The sequence below is a fragment of the Triplophysa rosa genome, linkage group LG16 (genome assembly GCF_024868665.1).
Source record: "Triplophysa rosa linkage group LG16, Trosa_1v2, whole genome shotgun sequence".
Taxonomy (NCBI): domain Eukaryota; kingdom Metazoa; phylum Chordata; class Actinopteri; order Cypriniformes; family Nemacheilidae; genus Triplophysa; species Triplophysa rosa.
Genome location: NC_079905.1, coordinates 19,845,476 through 19,867,444, shown reverse-complemented (window position 1 = coordinate 19,867,444; position 21,969 = coordinate 19,845,476). Strand labels below are relative to the sequence as shown.

Sequence of the window (21,969 nt, the reverse complement as noted above, 5' to 3'; positions counted from 1 at the left end):
AAAACTCTGAAAACAAGGTAATCTGCAAGGCCTCTCTGCCTTTCCTCTCTCATATATTGAATACATTGTATAATTACTTCTTTACTTATTTAATAGATGCTTTATTTATTTATTTAATCACATGATTATTCATTTAAACCTGTTTGTTTATTCAAACAGTGTTTGTTAGTTGTTGTCTTTTCATTATTATTTTTAAACGCTGTTTAAATAACCAATGATTGCGTATTAATAATGATCTCATCATCTCCTTTAAATTACATATTTTCATTCATGCTAAAGATATGTAGCAATACATCCTAAAACATGCCCTAAAACATGCCCCGGAAAAATGGGACGTGAGGGCACGGTCAAAAGTTCAACGCGACGTGGGCGGTACCACACTAAGGGGCGGATACGGTCAAAGGTCAAAGCAAGTGGGCGGTCCCTCGCAACGTGGGTGGTCCGGAAGTAATTCACCCCTCCCCCCTCTGCAAAGGTCAATGACCCCATCAATCATACCTGTCAATCATTTTGACACTATGACCCCCATATATACTACTAAGAATGTTTAGTCTTTTTTTCTTGCTTTCCAGTAAACAAGTCAGAATGTCATTTTTTGCAGTGAACACACCAGAAATATTGATTTATTAGCTTACTGAACGTAGTACTGCTTCATGATAACTGTAGTAAGTTGACACGATTTCAACAGAAACATTTTGCGCATCTTTAACATAGACATGGTCTAATAACATACCTTTTTCAGTTGTAGGACGTAGATGATTTTAAGATGTCCTCATTGAAGTCTCCCATAATCACCTTTCCCGTATGTTTCTCCAGCTCACCAATGACATGTAAAACATTTTGTCGAAACGTATCAATCGAATACGAGTTAGGCCTGTACATCAATGCAACATTTAAACTGACATGTGGAATTGTGCAGTATAGACATTCCAAATTGCAAGGTTGTGGAATGATGATATTAGAAACCACATTTTCACTGCAGTATATTCCAACTCCTCCTCCTCGCTGTTGTTTTAAATGAGTGAAAAGCGGAGTGCTGTTGTCATAACAGTTGGCTCTTGGGTTATGCTTGAAAACAAATCCTGGTATGTGTACATCATCTTCTCCGTCTTCAACCTTCAGCCACGTTTCAGTGACACAAATACAATCCGCATTCATAAGTTGTCTGTGAGCTCGAACATCCGCAATATGAGTGTAATACAGTTCAAAGTAGGGAAGGAAGGATGCGGGAACCGGCGAACATTCAAAAACTAGTGATTCCCACTATCACTCACGCCACTGGCCCCGCCTCGTTGCCTCACGGCTCTCGTCCCGCCTTCCTCGTTACAATGAGCTTGAAGACTTGCTGTACGTTATGAAGAGCGACTTGAAATATAACAGGTGTCTTCGTGAACGGGTAATTTCCTAAAGGACATTTTGCCATGTTCTTGAGTTCAGACTCAATTTGATCGTTACAATATATGGCAGACTCCTTGAAGTTTTGAAGTATCAGTCCATCGAGAGTTCTCACATGACTCAAGGCAACGTATGCTTGTCCTGACGTAAAGATCTTGTCAAGAGATACGACAGCTTTATCCACAGTGAGTCCTTGCACTTTGTAAACAGTACACGACCACACAAATTTGAGAGGGAACTGACATCTTGTTCCACCGTTATGCAAGACTTGATCTTCTCCTGTTTCGATTGCGGTTGCATTTTGGAAAAATCTCTGTGTTTGCTTTGCTCTCTGAGTTTTACCAACATTTGGACTGTCAAAGACTACGTGAATAGCTGATGGAAAATCATCACACTCCTCTTCGTCATGCCGTTTTTCAGTTCTGCTTATATGCACCACAGTGCCAAACACACCGTTGACGAGACCATCCAAAACGTCAATGTTTTTCTTTAACATGATTCTTGCTCAAACACCCAAGGAAACAAATTTATCCAAACAAGAGTTGAAAACTTTTGTATGAAATCCAACTTTGGGTTCCATTCTTCCAGTTTTAGGATTTCTAGCAAAATCTTGAGCTTGAATACTGATCGCTTCTGGGCAACACTCGTTAAGTCTCCGAGCGTTGTATTCATCAACCTCAGCATTCGTAGGAAATATATGAATAGCGTCACACTCTCCTCCAGTTTCACGTTGTTTCACCATCATAACGTCACTTAGGATCAGAGGCCGTTTCTTCTTGCGAACTCGCAGTCGATTTAACATTTCAGCAAAACATACATTTTGTTGCAGAACAACTTTTGTCAGTTCTGCAATTTCAAAGTTACTGTGCCAAAGGTTCACTCCTTTCGTTTCAGAATAGAGGGGAATTCCTCTGACAGGTTGAAGCTGATAAAAATCACCTACTGCGACAATGCTCACTTTTCCAAAGACAGAGTAGTCACCTGTTTGTTTGATCTGTCTCAATCTCCCATGAACGTACGAAAAAGGTGATGATCAACCATGGATACTTCATCAATTATCAAAATTTGCAAAGATCCCATTTTGCAGCGCAGAGAATTGATTTTGTCATCGCTTAGGGGCTGATATGGCAATTTGACATTAGCACCAATCGATAACGTGTTGTGGATTGTTGCAGCACCAATGTTGTATGCAGCCACTCCTGTTGACGCGCATAAAAGCACACTCCTATTGTCAGGGTTTTCAGAAAGCTGAGATAAGAGCCTGGAAGACTTGTAGTATATTTCTTTGATTAAGTGGCTTTTTCCTGTTCCTGCTCCATTAGTAACAAAACGGCTCAGGGTTTTCTCAGAGTAGTTTTTGTAGACACCATTGGTGAATTTTGTTAAATATTGCAGATTGTTCAGCATTTAATGATCTCAGCAAAGGTGACGCTTCATCTTTAGACATCACTGCGTTATTGGTATCAATTGTAAAGGCAGCTCCAGGTTTGCGGTTAGATCTGGAATGAGCTCATCAGAATCCTCTTCGTCAGGAAGTGTGTTTTTCTTCATTAGTTCTACACATTCATCATGTTGCTTTTCCATTTCAGGACACAATGGAGCCCAAGCATCTCCAAATAGACATCCTGCTCTAAAAGCTGTTGAGCTCTTTCCATTTCATGACTTACCTTTTCAAAAAGCTCTCGATTGGCATGGACAATTGATTTTACTTTTGCCACTTCACTTCCGCATTTCACAGCACCGTCTTTGTAGAAGTCTTTGTACATGACAAAATTGTCAGGCTTCAGCTGCCAATCTTTGTAATGAGGTAAAAAGAGTTGTAACAGTGAATGATGATACTTCTCTGGATCTTTTGTCAGTGAAAACCTCGGGTACCTTACCACTGCAGGCTCTGATCGACTTCTCTTTATCATGTAGCCACAGTTGTTGTCACAGTCTTCACAGTTGATCGCCTTCTCTTTGGACGACTTTGTTTGTGAAGAAATCTCAGATAACCACAACATCCTGTACTCTGAACAAAAACTGGCAAGACACAGAATGTCAAATTGTTGCGTTTGCGGTCTGCTCTTGTACCCGTCAACTAGACTGCTCATCCAAACGGAGCTTTCTTCACCACGCTGGTGATCTCGGTTTTGGAGAACGCGTAAAGGTAAACTCATCTTCACGGTATTCGTTCCGATTGGAATAAACTGGACTTTGCAAGAACATTTTCAAGTGCATACCCGTTAATCGATAGACCGCTTCTTGTGCAGAAATCTCTCTGTTGTGTAGGTATACGCTTCCCGACATTTTCAACGCTGACCTTGCTTCGAGATTTCCGTTCTTCGCTTCGTTTTGTGTACGTTGCAACAACAGTCCCATCTCTTGTTCCGCTTTAGTGATGTAGCTAATGACAATAAAACTATGCTGTTAAAAACCTTGGGTTGTAGTATTTATTCAGAATTTCCTAAATGTGCATTACCATATAAAAAGACGTTTAACTTACCTTGACAAAAACAACTCTTATAAGGTATGCGTCTTTAAATATACTAAAAGCATAGCCTGCTCAAACAGCATATTACGACAAATTTTAAATGCTAAAATATTAAAATGCTTCACTTACCTCGATTCTTTAACCAATTCACCACAACATGAAAATGAAATTTCATTCAAAGACCAAATTGGCATCCTAATGTTAATTTAAAATATTGTTCAAATTGAGAAATAAATAAAAAACAACATTCATGTATATTGATTTCATGCAATTTTAGCAACATATTTACTACGGTAATGAAAACATTTTATTAAATAATTTGATCAACTTAAACCCTACTACTAATTCATCCACATACAAATGATAAAACCTTGACAGCTATGTATTTGCAATTACATATATTCATATCACTCACATATCCCCGGGCGCTGTAGTGATAGCTGCCCACTGCTCCGGGGGTACGTGTGTTCACTACTCTCTGGATGGGTTAAATGCAGAGGTCACATTTCGTTGCCTTGTACTTGTACATGTGCAATGACAATAAATTGAATCTAAATCTAAAATCTAAATCTAAAAAAAAAAAAATATCATCCTATACACAGAGGAAACAATCAAGCCATCCACCTTTTTTCTTTAATGTTCAAATAACAATGTTCTAAATGCTTTTCACAACATTCATTTGATGGAACATTTGTCACTTTCATTTGACATAACGACATCAAATCATACTTCAACAAGGCTTTATCAAATCAAATTTCCTTTAGAAAGGCCTTATCATAACCTTTGAAACAAACTTACCCGCAGTGGAAACAGTTAAAGTAAGTAAAGCCAGTCCATAATATAACCTTTGGGATGAATCGCCTCTGATCCAAATTAATCACACCTGAACCTATTTAGATTTCAGTTAGGTGTACTAGAAAGTTTCAAGAAGGTCTATTGAGTTTGTTAACCTAAAGGGTGTGCATCATAGTGGCTCATTGGTAATGCACTGAATTGCAAAATCTGATTATTTCCAGTTGTGAATTCGAGTCCAGCATGGGGCTTTGCCAGCCTTCAAAGGGTAATGTGGCTAGGCATAGTGCCAAAATTCTTGAGATTGTGCCCTTTACATCTAATCTACATTTTATGAACATAGCACGAGTAAGTGATAATGAAATCAAACTGTAGACAAATCAAATGCAATTTTAGACTTTTAAACAAACCACTCGCTCTACTCGAGGTTCGAAACAGTGACCTCTTGCATCCAAGACTTGCAATTTATCAGGCGTGCCACTCAGTTGGCGTGTTTGAATCGGCATAAACCATGGAACATAACGAGTGTCAAGAAATCGTTTTCCGACAAAGCGTTGAATAGTTATAAGTGATTTTATAACATGCGATATATCTTACGAAAGCTAGGTGGCACTGTCTTTAAGCGTCACAGGCACGTTAGGGACACTAATTCAATAATACTTACCGAATTCGGTGCCCATATGTTACACGGTTCAAAAGATATCGTGATTTATGACAAATTTCAAAATGGCGGACGAGCCGATCATTCAATCATGACATAATCGCACTCACCTGATCCGGGACGATTCGAGGAATCTGTAGACACCGAGATCAACATTTTCTGACAAACATTTCAAAAGTTATAGGCAAAAATAGCCATTTTCCAAATCTCGCGACCCATAGGTGACGCTGTTCCCCGTTTTGGCAAGGTCCTCCAGTCAGAGGTGTAGTTGACACATACCAAGTGTCGTATCGATGAAAAAAACATTGGCCGAGTTACAGCCTCCAATACATTTTTGGGTCAACTTTGAAAAGTTTGCGGCGTCGTAACTTTTGAGCAACGGCAAAAATCTCCATTCCTGAGCATCACGTCTACGCGACTCAGCCCAAGGATCATCTCAGCCGATTTTCATGACAATTGACCCAAATTTGTAGTAGTAGTTTTTATTTTTTTTATTTTTTTTTTTTTTATTTTGTTTTTTTTGGAGTCTTAATGTGAGATGTGGAGTGCGATGAGCGTGACGAGCACAATCACGTGTACTAAGCACATTTTCTGTACATCAATGGGGTCAAAACTTACAGCCGTTTGAAAAGTGCATTTTTTAACTATTGTTGGTGCTATAGAGTGAGTACTAGAGACCCCATAATTGGTCACATGACTATTGATTGGTCACATGACACCACTACGAGTGTGCCAAGTTTCATCATTTTCCTATGTACGGTTCATAGGGCTACCATAGACTCCCATTGGTTAAGAAAAAGCAGAATAATAATACTGACAAGACCAATAGAGGCCATTGCCCCTTCGTGGTAACATTTATTACTTATTCATTATTCATTGAGTATTTTTACGTCACGTCTAAAAGAAGGCAGTGAAACCACGGGTCACGCTGTTTTCTTTTTCTTTCCAAAGCGCACGGGATGTTGCCGATTCTAAACATCCATGAGATAAGTTTATGTAAAGGATCAATTGATTTCTAGCATAGCTATGCTATTAGCTTTGATTGTTGCACATCTAAATTTAAAGGGCCCCTAATCCAGAAAATGCACTTTTAAATGTTGTTTAAAGCAACTCTTTGCTCACTTTCGCATATATTTCCCCCATGTGGTTGATAAACGCAATTGTCTGTTATCAGTGTCGTAAATACTGTCGCTGTATAAGCTTCCCCATGGGCAATGCAATACACGTGAATTTGTTGACTATGCAGAAACCGCTGTTACATCATGTCACTTCATAAACTGTGCATGTACTAAAGCGCTCTTTTGGCTAGATTTTGAGGTAGCAGCTGGTTGTTAACCATTAGCGCATAGCGTGCTAGCTACATAGCAGCTAACGTGCTAACGTTACGTACATAGCACATTTGCAGTCACCCAAAACAACTCATGGACATGAATGTGTTTAGTAACCAACGAAAATAATAATTTTCTCTAGGTATATTTTCGGAAACACTCTTACCGAGTGTAAATCCATCAGATATTGATTTGTGTTGGGGCTCGTGTCCAATCACTCGCTCCCTTTCTTCGCTTCCTCCGACAAAGCCCTCTTTGGTTTCTTTGCTGGCTCTGCCATGGCGTTGGTTTTGAGACATGCATATTAGATCGTTTTGTCATATAGTTAGCTGTTGGCGAACTCTACCCAGACTACGAGTAAAATATGTGACGTATGTCGTAAAGCAGGTCTCACTCTTCCGTAGGCAGGGGATGAGTAGGGCTGTGTGTACACCAAACTTACAGAGTGCGGTTTCAACTACTAGGAGGCTGCTCAAGTAGCAGCTGCAGTAGAATTCGTCCGGTTAAGAGGTGTTCTACTGCTGAAAGACATTATTTTAAAGTAAAAAAATTGCATAGTGTTGCTTTAAACAAAACTGTGTGTCAGGAATGTGTGTACAGAACCACACTAGAATGATAAAAATCCACCCATTCGTTTTTTTTTATCCTCAATAAACCTCAAAAGTCCTCCTGAACGAGCTGTTGGCATTCTCTCAGTAAACTAACGTCACGTTGATTATGCCCTGCCTATGACTGCTGTGTCCGCCCTCATCGAGTTGTACACTGTCTACCATTGTTTTCACACTGGACTAGATTAGATTAGGTTAGATTCAACTTTATTGTCATTGCACATGTACAAGTACAAGGCAACGAAATGTGACCTCTGCATTTAACCAGCTACTTACAGCTACTTACAGTGCGCTACAAGAATGTTTTGTAAACAAATAAGGTATTTTGTTGTTGGATGCAAGACTAAAAATAAGTCTTCATTTACTCCCGACATCTGAGCCACTGAAGACGCTGTGGATTAGTTTTATTTTTCAACGGAATGTGCAGAAGACATCAGGTGGAGTCACTTTACACTGGGATGCTTCACAAACAAATGTTAGTAAAATGCTGGATTCATAATGGGTCATGTTTTCCATTTTTAAACATGTGACGTGTTTGTCCCGTTTGTGCATTCACTCATAGAGAGCATGTTTTCTGTTTGTGTAGATTTTGTAGATCTAACTTTGATTCAATACCTAAAAATATATCTGTATTCAATACCATTTTTGATACCACGGGGAAAAAATCTGCCATAACATTAAGGCCTATTTTTTATTTTTTATTAAAAGTTAAATTGAACAAGATTAGACAGTGAGGTATATTTTTACATTATTTATTCATTTTTAATCTAATGTTAATTTTACTAATACATTTACTATTTAAAATTATAGTTGTATTTGTCAATATTAATGGACCATAGCTTACATAAATAGTTGAATTTTTTAACTAACATTAAAAAAGATTAATAAATACTTGAACAAATGTATTTCTCATTCATTGTTAATGTTAGTTAATACATTTATATGATGAACTAATTTTGCTTTTATTCACATCATTGATCAGCGCACATAGAGACAGAAACGTAAACTTTAAACGCGAGAACTGTTGCGGAGACTCTATACTGGCCATCTTTCTAACATTAACAACATTTAATGGCTGGAATACACTACAAGACTTAAAACCTGTATATATTTTTTAAAACTAGGCATCATACACTTGCCGACTTTGTAAACGGTTAAGGCTAAAATACACTACATGACTGGTATCATACACTAGCAGAGTTTCCGAACGCAACAAACATGCGCCTTGTTGCAAGGAGACGCATGATCAACGAAACAAACATGGATGTGCTGAATATAGGTGCAGGAGTTATTGCAGCCTCGTAACTGTGCGCCTCTGTTTTGGTCAGCGTATTACCACGTCCGGTTTCTGTAGCAACTCGTCATACGCTACTACGAGTTTGTTTGCAAAAATCTGAAACGGTGATAATTAACACAGAGTATCCATAGACATGCTCTGCTGTATCAGAAGGAGCTTTATTACCCAGTATGTTTAAACACACAAGGAATTTGACTTGGTGACAGGAGCTTCCAGTGCAGAAGAAAGTACACACATAATGCAAACATAGAATAGCGGAGCTCAGAGCCGTGGCTGCCATTCACATGCGTTTCGCGTATTTAACACCCACCATTCAGTACACAAAAGTAGTATTACGGCAACAAAAGACTTATGTTCTGCAATTTTAACAAACCTATACCTGCAGATGCGTTTGCAGAGCGATCTCTTTACGTGTTGCCATGTTTTGCGTGTTTCTTGGGAGGATCATTTAGGCTGGGTTTGTAAAGCGATTAGGTTTGTTCTTTTTATACAAGGTTTTTGTTTTCCGTTGCTTTTTTTGGTAAAATCTGGCAACACGCGCAAGTAACGCTCGCATCCTGTGATTTCTCACACCGCACATACAGAGTGATGTCTCTGATGAATGTTTAAAAGTGGTACTGTGTACCGGTAAAATTGCAAAACATGTTTTGATATCCTCCGACTGGAGTCCGCAGATAAAAACATCGAGTCTATACCCATCATCAACTACGCGACTTTCTGAGAAAAAAGTCTGCGCCGACTGCCCAAAATCGGCAGACATTCTGCAACAACTTTCGACTAGCCCCTACTGGTAATTGGGGCAAAAATCTGCATAAAAGTCGGGTAGTGTATTTCATATAAGGTCATATAAAAATGAAAATGCCTTGTGACGTAACATATCCAATCATTTTCCATTTGTTTTTTTCCGGCGGACAATTACATAACTTGCTTTCGTTATTGATGACAATGACTTTTTAAGATATGACTGTGACGAGGGAGGCGTGACGAGAGCCGTGTGAGAGATACGAGGCCGGAATGACGCCCAGCTGACACTCATTATCAATAGCGTCCCGGCCTCGCTTCCTTCTCCCACGGCTCTCGTCACGCCTCCCTCGTCACAATGACACTTGCAGGATGTATTAATAATATCAATATCTCATATATGTCAAAAGATCAAATGCTTCTATTATGCTTTTATTATTATCAAATGCTTACCTTATGCTTGATCTACCTTTGCTTGCCCTTGTGACAGTGCTGTGAACTGAAACATTTGTTTTGTCATTTTGTGTGTTTGTGCATGTGTCTTGTGCTCACTGTTAGGATCAGTGGGTATGCGGTTTGCTCCTGACCCCACCCCTGAGCCCAAGCCTGGATTTACCTCCACCCGAGAGCCACAGCCACCCACTAAACAGGCCATCCTCCCACCCAAGTGGCTCATGGCTGCTTCCTCCACTGAACCTGCTCAAGCCCCATCCTCATCGTCGTCCTCTAAATCATCGTCATCTTCGTCGTCATCCTCCTCCTCTGCTCCCCCCATTGCTAAGCCACCTCCCCGGACTGTGTCTTTAAACGTAGACGATTCCTGCAGCATTGCCGTTACATCAGCACCACCAGGGGACAATGACACCCCACCCAATGTGCCTGCCCACTTCACCTCCTCGGCCCCTGCTGCCCCTAAACAGCCTCCAGTGCCCCCTCCCAAACCCGCCCATCACAATAGCAACACTGCACTGCAAGGTGAGTTCTGTTTCATCATGCTTGCTTTAGCTAGTTGCAAATTGTTGGGTATCATTTGAATTTTAGCGATTCCAATTCCGATTCCACTTAACAATTCCGATTCTTATCGATTCCCAGTTTCGATTCCACAGTTGAAGTAAAACACTTAGATATCAACCTGCATGGTCATTTAGCCTGCTTTTTGACTGGTTTTCAAAAATATATATACTGTATATATGAGCACTGTTTTGTGTACATATACACATAGCAACCATGTTTTGTCAGATTTTTTTACAATTTGTGTTACCATAATTTAAATACATCATGGTTAAACTGTAGTTACTATAATTAAACTATGGTAAATATGTGGTTACTGTGCTTTACTGCAAATACTATAGTTAAACTATGTTTACTAAAGTAAAATATGGTTAATTTTCCTAAGGGCTTTTATTGCGATATCCACAGATCACAAGTTAACACATGCACATTTCTCAAAATATGCACACAGGAATTGGTAAGAGGAATTGAAATTTTATTTTCAAGTATCCGATTCCTATTCTTTTGTATTCTGATCCGATTTCTAAACTTTCGATTCTGAATTGGAATTGATTTTCGATTTACAACCCTAGCTGTAAGTGTGCACTCTCTTTGGCTTTATGCTTCCCTCTGACCTTATAGGGGTGGTGCCACAGTGTTTCATGCATTCTGGCGACTTTACAATGTTAAACATGCTGGCTTCTCATGCCTGACATGGTCAACTTGTCAAAAAACTAGTTGGACGTATGACGTAGTATTTCTGTGCTCAATACACTCCTACATATAGGTTTCGGAAAGAACTTATAGTGAATCAACAGTTATGCAGGGATAATGCGATGTTGTATTGTATGCTCGTGCTGTAGTCCCGCCCCCCCGAGTGATTTTTTTCCCCCTTTTGGGATGGCATTACCAGACGTCGTTCGTTTGCAGAGCTTAGGGATCTGGCGGGTACATCAGTCTGTATTAGCGAGTGAAGATATGGGGATGCCGAACCAGTGGTGGTCTTGTAGGCTAAGAGCAGAGCTTTTAATTTGATGCAAGCGACTATAGGGAGCCAATGTAACCTAATGAAGAGAGGAGTGAAGTGTGGTCTCTTCGGTTCAATGAAGACCACTCTTGCCGCTGCATTCTGGATCATCTGTAGAGGTGTGGTTGTGCAAGCTGGGAGTCCAGCCAGTAGCACATTGCAATAGTCCAGTCTGGACAGGACAAGAGCCTGGACTAGGACTTGCGTAGCATGCTCGGACAGGAAAGGTCTAATTTCCCTAATGTTGTAGAGGATGAAACTACAGGACCGAGTGGTGATGGCAACATGATCTGTGAAGTTTAGCTTATCATCGATTACCCCTCCCAGGTTTCTGGCCATTCTGGAAGGTGTGATGGTTGATGAGCCAAGTTCAATGGAGAGGTTGTGATGAATCTCTGGGTCGGCAGGGATTACAAGCAGTTCTGTTTTTTCAAGGTTCAGCTGCAGGTGATGGTCCTTCATCCAGAGTGAAATGTCACTCAGGCATGCTGAGATGCATTCAGAAACAGTCGGATTGCCAGGCTGAAATGAAAAGTGTAGTTGTGTATCATCCGCATAGCAGTGATAGTAAATGCCATGTTTCCGAATGACAGAACCTAGGGATGTCATGTAGTATATGGAAAAGAGCAGCGGTCTAAGCACTGAGCCCTGAGGCACCACTGTATTGAGATGTTGATACTCAGAAACCTCACCTCTCCAGGATACTCTAAATCAGTGTTTCTCAACCGGGGGTACGCGGAACCCTAGTGGTCCGTGGCGTAATTGCAGGTGGTCCGTAGAACCCTTTAAAAATGTTTTGTTTTATTATCTTGCTTTCAGTGTCTGAAATTAACACCCACCAGATGCAGATAAAAATCAACCGAGTCAGCTATTGCAGTCAAATTAATTGCCAAATTGACTGGTTGCTTGTGTTCATAAATTATGTTCATTCCAGGGCTGAAACGATTCCTCGAGTTACTCGAGTAATTCGAATACAAAAAATCATTGAGGCAATTTTTGTTGCCTCAAAGCTTTGTTTAATCCATTTAACTACAGTACGCAAAGAGCACTGCGTTTCCCCACGGACCATTATTACTAACGCACAGCCCGCTAAACTCTATACATGTTACAGGGCTCTCAAGTCTCACACATTCACTGTGAGACACGTATTTTCACACGCTCACACGTATTTCTCATGCTGATAAATAAATGATAGCTTATTGAAATGGTGAACTGCTATTTTACTTAGTTTTAGTCTATTTTGCAAGTGAAACTGGTTTTCCGGCTGCATTGAAAGTGTAATTTGAAATGATCTTAGTTAGATCAGTCATCTGTTTCCAACACCTGACCGATTGGCCTCTTCGGAGCGGTTTCGCATCAGATCGGTTGTAAGGAATGTGTCAGGTCAGGTGCACGTCAGCGCAAGTTGGGCAACTCACAGGTATCGCACACCAGAGTTCAAAGTCTACTCCTGATAGAAGTTTAATTTTTTTTGTATTGAACAATGGAAAGCCTCTGTATCATGTTGGTAAATCTGTTATTGTTTTCTTGTTTTTAATCATTTTCTACACATATTAAACATTATATAATGGTTACTTATAACTGTAACTGATCAGTAATGGTTGGTGTAAGTCCTTGTTGACAAATTAATGTCAAATGAATAAACTGCAGTAAAACGTGTGTTTATACTGTTGGAGATACTGAAATAGATTTTTTTTGGCGCCATATATGTGATAATTATGTAATTTTAATGCAACTGAAAACCATTAAATGGTCATGTGTAATTTTAAGTTAGGCTTACATGTATTGACTTCAAAATATAATAAAAAATTTATATACAATTTTTTACTTTACTAATCTTTTATTTTCCTAATTTAGTGGAAATATGTTGTTGTGCTGGGGAAAGAAAATGGGATGGGGTTTGAACACAGGGGTTGGGGGTCCATGAGGATGGTTTGAGATATGATGGGGTCCAGTACTTCAAAAAGGTTGAGAACCACTGCTCTATGCAATGCTGGCCAATCCATTGTAAGCATGTATCCATTTTACATTGTCAACTTGCATTTCTGCATTGCTGTGCTGCTAGCAAACTAAAATTATATTATAAAATAAAATATAAAAATAATAACCCAAGGGGAGAATTGTCATCTTCAGAAGTCTGTTAATATTCAGAAACTTATTTTTAATTCTGCTTAGCAAGATTCACTTCAGAGTGTTGTTAAGCCATGACTGTAGTTGACCTGAAAGAGAAGACCATTCCCACTATGCCCTTTTATATTGTATGTTTCAGGAATTATTGCATAATAATACGCTGATAACATTGGTGCTTTTATACACACTAATTTGGTGCATTTATTTTTAGATTTGTTTCAACCTCATGGTACCAGTAAATCTTTTTTAATTTGTTGTTTTAAATTGTCTTTTTTTATTTTCTACAGCTGATCCCTCCCATATTGCAGTCCCAGTCAAGCGATCTCCTCCTGTCCCCCCCAAAAGAATGACGGCAGTAACCAAACGACATTCAGACGACTCCACATCCATCCATCAATCTCAGTCTCCGTCTGCAGGCCCTGCCCTTGTTCCACCCCCTTCTGTCCAGTCAGATGACAGCAGAGACGTAAGCTCTGGAGCACTCTCTCCTCCACCAACCCATATCCCCCCATCCCCTCCACGTGCCCAACCACCCCCTGTACTTGTTGACCCACCCAGCCCGACCACAGAGCCACCCTTTCAGCCTCCATTACCTCTTCACATACGCATCCAGAGAGCCTTAATCAGTCCAGGCCCGGTCCAACCCAACTTGGACGGATCCCAGCGAGCTCACTCACTACTGTTTGAGTCACCGCCAGACTTCCTTGCAGAGACCCCAGGAGGGGGAAGATACTCCCTTCCTGTTACTATCGAACCTCTCAGATTGTAAGTGTTCACAAAGTGTAAAATTCAACAAAAAGAACACAACATATTTTGGTCATTCCTGGTAGCTCATGGTAACATAGTAACACTAGTATTATTGATAGTGCCTGCTAAGGACCACTGTTTTCGTTGCCCGTACTTTAAGGATTTGAACAGCACACTAGCTATTGTCCAGGGACCAGAATATCATAAAGATTTGGTGGTGAGCAATAAGCAACCAAAGCACATGGACATGATTGCAACAATTTTCCACCAACCACTTAAAGGAGTAGTTCTCCTTCAAAAGGAAAATTCTGTCATCTTTTGTGTTCTGCGGAAGAAAGGAAGTCATAAAGGTTTGAAATGACAAGAGGGAGAGTAAATGAAGATATTTTAAAGAATGTTTTTAAAAGTCCCCCATTCACTTGCATTGGTTTACAATAGAAGTGAATGGGGGGCTGTGCTGTTTTGTTACCAACATTTTTCAAAATATTTTCTTTTGTGTTCTGCAGAACAAAGTTTTCATTTTGAAGGTGAACTACTCCTTTAAACATTGTATAATCATGCAGCGACTCTTGGTTAAAAAATGTTACTGAAAAATGTAACTCCTTAAAAATAAATAATTATGAAAATAAAACTCCTTTTTAGTAACACCCTGCACCTCAGAACACATTAGCAAATACTTGGTCCTTTGAATCGTTTTTTGGGCTAGGCATGGGGTAAGCCAACAAAATATTGATTTGCTGTATTTATATTTTTCTACAGTTAGTTTTTTTTTTATCGTTCAGGCCAGAGGATGATGACTTTGACATTGAAGAAGAACTGCAGAAGCTACGGCCTACACGGCGGATAGATCTTGAGCCAGGGAGCCGGCGTGGTCTGGTAGAAGATCCTCGAGTCACTGTTATTCCCGAGGACGGGGGACATGGAAACAGTGAGGACGAGGGGGAGAGTGACTCAGATGGGCCCATAAATTATGAAGATGATGATGATGATGTTTCCACAAGTACGATTCTTTAGTTCTTTCAGACAAGCCACATAAGAGCGATTTTGGTATAATATACTTTTACAAAACCTGCAAAATTTGTGGATTTGGAATGGAATATTGCCTATTATAACATTGTAAATAACATTAAGTTTCTTGGACAGACCGATCAAAATTACTTTTTTAATTACTTTTTTATTGAATGTATCAGCGCTTTAGACTCGCAACAATGTGGTGTCTTAGGACGTGCATTTTTTTAAAGCACACTTTTCTTAAAATCTCTCTACTTATTTGTAATGTTAAGCCATTTGGCCCGCGGGCCGCCAGTTGAGTAGCCCTGCTTTACACCTTATTCCACTGGGGTCACTTTTAAAGGTTGTACTTACACTTTCTCTATTCCAATCAGATACTGGTTATTCCAGTGGAATAGTCTTCCCTGCACTGTCCGGGAGGCAGACACACTCTGTCAGTTTAAATCTAGACTAAAGATGCATCTTTTTAATCTTGCATACACTACACTTCCATAATATAAATCCTCTGAGGGTTTAGGCTGCATTAGTTAGATCAGCTGGAACCAAAAACACAACTGATGTACTTGTTGCATCAAAGAGTGCAGAACAGTACTCTACTCTCAGCCAGTCTTGTCCATTGTTCTAAGGTTACCACAGCGAGCAGGATGCAGTTCATGGCCAGACCCTATGGTAGAGCAGAGAATGGAAAGTGGCGACCTGACAAGAGCTGAGATGATAGAGCTGGTTAAAGGACGCGGTCACTTGACACGTCTTCACCACAAAATTTCAAATGCTATTAGATTATTAATGATAATCTTAAAACTATAATTTACCTTATTAGTAAATTTATTTTTATTTAGCCTTGTTGTGCAAGCTCTGTCGAGCTTGTGCAGAGGCAGCAGCTTTTGCCAGAGGGGAACTGGAATCCCCTGGTTGGGCCTGGGTTCTCCTGAGTTTTTTTTTCTCGATTAGAGTTTTGGGTTCTTCGCCACCGTTTGCATACTGTTTTTTGCACTATTTGCCTGACAGGTACAACTTTAATTGTTTTGCTTATAGTCAATATGTCTTATGTACAGCTGCTTTGTAACAATGAAAATTGTTAAAAGTGCTATATAAATAAAGTTGAGTTGAGTTATTCCCACAATGACCAAATGCAATCTACCAAGAGCAGTGCAAATTAGCGGAGGGTTTAAGACATGTTTTTTTGGGCGTTAAATAAAGTCGCAAATACCAGTACAATGACCAGCGCAAACCTTATAAAATCATACTGCGTGACAGGGCTCGACATTACCGCTTGCCTTGGAGAAGTGAATGTTTTGTATGGGCAAGTGAGAGAGAATGTTACTTGCCCGCCCGGACAAGTAACTTGAAAAAAAAAAAACAGTATCTCAGAATCCTGTTATTTAAATGTCATCTGGCTGTTCTGCATGTCTGAGTGAATTACGTGCAGTTTAACATGCAACACGAGTGATGGTCGAGGATTTATCTGCATCTGCACTGTATGAGGATATGAACATATGAACTTCATCTCCAGAGTTGCTCTGAGAGTTTATTTTACGAGCGTTTTACTGTTTGAGTGAAGCTATCGGCAAACACACAAAAACTCAAGTGTCTTCCGGAAGACCTGTCAAAATAAAAGTCCAGTTAAATTGAACACTCAGACAAAAAATACTCGTGTACTATAGTATTTGCTATTGAAAATTGTAGTGCCCTTGTAGTAATTTGATAAACACTGTATGCTATAGTAAAGTTCAAAAACACTATAGTATCTTAAGAATTTTACTGCAGTTTACTATAGTAAATACCATAGAATACTACAGTAATGTATGTGGACAAATATACCACTATTGTATAGTAAAAAAGGGAAAACACAGAACTTAACTTTCAACTCAACTTTATTTATATAGCGCTTTTTACAATTTTCATTGTTACAAAGCAGCTATACATAAGACATATTGACTATAAGCAAAACAATTAAAGTTGTACCTGCAAAAACTAAAAATATTAAAACAAATTTAGGTAATCTAAAAATGATACGGCCCTAATTTATCCTTCTGTATGTAATGTAACCTGTTTAGCATTTACAACTGAGTTTTTTTATCACAACCACATATAAAGAAATAACACATGCACAACACCAACGTAAGTTTAAAGGTCTTTTATCTTTTCATAGAAAAAGGTTTGCATATCCCACACAACGGAAGTGCTCCAAATGAACCCATACTAACAAATATATATATACACATCTCAGAATTACAAATACCTCAGGACCCCGTTTCCCAATAAGAAATAGTACAGTCTTATCTGTACCTGTAGTCTACTCAATGATATGAGACTTTCAGTCCGATGACAAAACATTGAGTGCGATGCAATGAAAATCACGATCCGTATCCGCTTCTCCAAAAAAAAGGACAGACTTAGCGTGAACGTTAACCAACTCGTACATCCCATACATTTGCTGTGATGCATGCTACTCCTTGTTTTAAACAGGGCTTTAACAATGTTCGTATATAACGGAGGAAGGAGGCGGGAACCGGCTAACTTTAAACAAACTTTAACAAAACGAAAGTAAAAGGGAACATACACAAACATAACTCAAACTTAACAATGTCCAGGCCTGGTCCTCTCTCGTCATGCATTCCTGTCGCTCCTCCTCTTATGCTTCCGGAGCTCCTCCATGAGAGATGCGAGACCGGTGTAACGCACAGCTGACACTCATTATCACTCGCGCCACCGGCTTCGCTTCGTTCTCTCACGGCTCTCGTCCCGCATCCCTCGTCACAAGGGCATTCATGCATCCTTTGTACTAGGGAATGACCGTACATTTAAAAGGTAGTATAAAGAGTCCTTCTATAAACAATATGGTACACCCATATAAGTTCAACCAGCATACAATGTAAACAGAAAATATAAATTAAAAAGGTACTCACATGTTGAGCTTAAAACCCCAAGGTTTCTCAACTAGAACTCTTAACCTCCTCGTCTTGTGTAGCTGAAGGAAACACTGTTCCCTCTACCAAACACCTCTGACTTCTTCTGTTGCGCACTGGCTTTATACAAGTTAGGGCCATCTAACTATCGCCCCCTATTGCCTCGTAGCCAAAATTGCAACTGACATCTGAATCAGTTACAGAGATTGTAGCTCTGTTAACAGTAACATTAATGTCTTTTGTCAGTTACCTGCCTATTCATGATGAACTGCACTTGCATATTTTTTTGAATGATGACAACAGACGATTTACTGTTTACTTGTTCTACTACTGTTTGGCCTGTGCTACCAAACTTTAAACCTCTCTTGCACCAGTGCTATGTGCAAAAAAAGTTAACTTACAGCCTTAACTCTAATAATATTACTGCTTGCCTTTGTTTTATAGTCACGGAGAGTAGGCCTATAACCAAATTCAGGCGACCAAAGCGGACACTAGTTAAAATGCTTAGAAGAAAACTTGACCAATCTAAATCCGAAACAATTATATTGATTATATTATATTATAATTCAAATTAAATATCATTTTTTATCTTTTGACAGATAGGAAGGACAACCACATGACAATGCTTAACTCAGCTTTATTTATATAGCGCTTTTTACAATTTTCATTGTTACAAAGCAGTTGTACATGAGACTTATTGACTATAAGCAAAACAATTAAAGTTATACCTGTAAAAACAAGAAAAAGGTGAAAACACAGAAAACAGACATAGCCACATACAAAACACTCCACACACACAATATGCACACGTACTAACACACATAGACATAGACACACACGGACGTGCAGACACACTGACGCGCCCGCACGCACACACTCACACAGACAAGCACGCACACACACAGACAATCATGCACACACACAGACAAGCACTCAAACACAGACAAGCACGCACAAACACAGACAAGCACGCACAGTGAAAGCACACGTTTAAGATAAAGGAGAGAGAAACACAGGTCAAATATTAAACAGACTATAAATTCCTATATGCAATATTAATTAAAACTTTAAAATTCTGAAGCAGTCCCCCAGTCAGGCAAATAGTGCAAAACAGTATGCAAATGGTGGCGAGGAACCCAAAACTCCAATCGAGAAAAAAAACCTCAGGAGAACCCAGGCCCAACCAGGGGATTCCAGTTCCCCTCTGGCAAAAGCTGCTGCCTCTGCACAAGCTCGACAGTGCTTGCACAACAAGGCTAAATAAATATAAATAAACTTACTAATAAGGTGAACTATAGTTTTAAGATTATCATTAATAATCTAATAGCATTTGAAATTTTGTGGTGAAGACGTGTCAAGTCACCACGTCCTTATTTAGCCAGCTTTATCATCTCAGCTCTTGTTAGGTCGCCGCTTCCCATTCTCCACTCTACCATCAGGTCTGGGCATGAACTGCATCCTGCTTGCTGGTAACCTTGGAACAGTGAGACAAGACTGGCTGAGAGTAGAGTATTGTTCTGCACTCTTTGATGCAACAAGTACATCAGTTGTGTTCCTGGTTCCGGTTGACGTAACTAATGCAGCCTAAACCCTCGTCACATTTATATTATGGAAGTGTAGTGTATGCAAGATTAAAAAGATGCGTCTTTAGTCTAGATTTAAACTGACAGAGTGTGTCTGCCTCCCAGACAGTGCAGGGAAGACTATTCCAAAGTTTAGGCACTAGATAGGAAAAGTATCTACCACTTGCACTTGATTTTGAAATTCTAGGTATTACCAACTGACAGGACGCCTGAGAGCATAATGCACATGAAGGACTGTAATACAAGAGGAGTTCACTCAAGTACTGAGGGGCTAAACCGTGTAGGGCTTTATAGGTAATAAGCAAGATTTTAAAGTTAATGCGATGCTTTATAGGTAACCAGTGCAAGGTTGACAGAACCGGGCTAATATGTTCATACTTTTTTGTACATGTAAGAACTCGAGCTGCCGCGTTTTGGACCAGTTGGAGTTTTTGTAATAAGCCTGCAGGGCAACCACCTAACAGTGCATTACAGTAATCTAGTCTTTATGTCATGAATGCATGAATTAACTTCTCTGCATCTGACATTGACAGCATATGACGTAGTTTAGATATATTCTTAAAATGGAAAAACGCAATTTTATAGGTGTTGGCGACGTGGCTCTCAAATGACAGATTACTATCGAATAGAACGCCAAGATTCTTAGCTGACGACAAGTGTTTTATGGAACATCCGTCAATAGTTAAGCAGTATTCTTGGTTGTTACGTATGGCGGTTTTCGGTCCAATAAGTAACACTTCTGTTTTGTCTGAGTTCAGTAATAAAAAGTTGTTACTCATCCAGTTTTAATATCGCCTATGCATTCCATTATTCGATGGAACTGCTGTGTTTCATGAGGCTTTGAGGAAATATAAAGTTGAGTATCATCAGCATAACAGTGAAAGCTAACTCTGTGTCGCTTTATTATATCTCTTAGAGGTAGCATGTATAATGCGAAAAGCAGAGGCCCTAAGACTGAGCCCTGTGGTACACCGTACTGGACTTGCGATTTGCGTTACACCTCATTGTTTATTGCTACAAATTGAAAACGGTCGGATAAATAAGATTTAAAACATTTCAAAGCTATTCCCTTAATGCCGACGTAATTTTCGAGTCTATGTAGGAGTGTGCTGTGGTCAATGGTGTCGAATGCAGCACTAAGGTCTAGCAGCACCAATAACGAGATACAACCTCGTTCAGACGCCAATAGCAGGTCATTTGTAACTCTGATCAAAGCAGTCTCTGTACTGTGACATGCTCTAAATCCAGACTGTAATTCTTCATTGATGTCATTCCTTTGGAGGAAGGAGCATAATTGAGTTGAAACTACTTTTTCCAGAACTTTAGATATGAAAGGTAGATTCGATATAGGCCTGTATTTCCCTAGTTCTCTGGGGTCGAGTTGGGGTTTTTTGACAAGGGGCCTTATAACAGCCACCTTATATGCTTTAGGCACATGTCCTAATGTCAGAGATGAGTTAATAATACTAAGAAGAGGATCTATAATTTCTGGGAGCATCTCTTTCAGTAGATTTGTAGGTATAGGGTCTAGTATGCATGTTGTTGATTTAGATGATCTAATGATTTTAGACACTTCATCATGATCTACGGTAGAAAATAATTGCAATTTCTCCTTAGGGGTGCTGTAGTTAGTTTGTTCTGTGGGTATTACTTCTGCAGGGTTTTTCCTGCATAGAGAAATTGGAGGTGGCCGCCTCCGTCAAATGTCGTGCCGCCTCAGGCTCTCTCCAATATTATGTTGTGGGTCTTCACAAGAAATGCTGCGTGCATTTAACAGACTGTCATTTGTAACAGCAGTTGTGACATTACGCCACAGTGGAGGCACGGTTTCGTTATCAGCACACCGAGGCGCTAAAAAGAGTTGCAGAACAAGATCCAGCCTGTGTTTCACGGCTATTTGTTTTGCATCCAAGTACGTTTAATTTCTTGAAATTTCTTAAATTAACATGGCGTACATCATTGTAATAATGTCTTTAGCTGTGTCTTTAGTTGAATCGTTGAATCAGCGTATACTGTACACAGCGAGTTCGCCAGTATGAACGCACATTGCATTTAGAACGACTCGCACACGAATGACTCATTTGAACCGATTCATTTAAACTATTGAACTTTTAAGTCACTAGCGAATATGAGAGATCATTGAATCATTTATAGTGAACCACAGAGAATGCAAGATGTGAATGAGCTTTGCTCATTTTGAAAGACTGGTTAATTCAGTTGGCTATTGTGGGCTGAAAAGTTAATTGAAAATGAAAAAATGCTTTATTTGATTAAAAA

The 21,969-nt window shown here is 39.5% G+C and overlaps 1 protein-coding gene across 1 annotated transcript in view; it reads left to right on the top strand.

The window, feature by feature from the left end:
* phactr4a (phosphatase and actin regulator 4a) overlaps positions 1 to 21,969 on the top strand; it is an 89,969-nt gene that overhangs the window by 49,204 nt on the left and 18,796 nt on the right. The window contains exons 6-8 of the mRNA XM_057354846.1: positions 9,854 to 10,270; positions 13,730 to 14,207; positions 14,972 to 15,189. Coding sequence (XP_057210829.1) covers positions 9,854 to 10,270; positions 13,730 to 14,207; positions 14,972 to 15,189 — 1,113 coding nt within the window. The remainder of the gene's footprint in view (positions 1 to 9,853; positions 10,271 to 13,729; positions 14,208 to 14,971; positions 15,190 to 21,969) is intronic.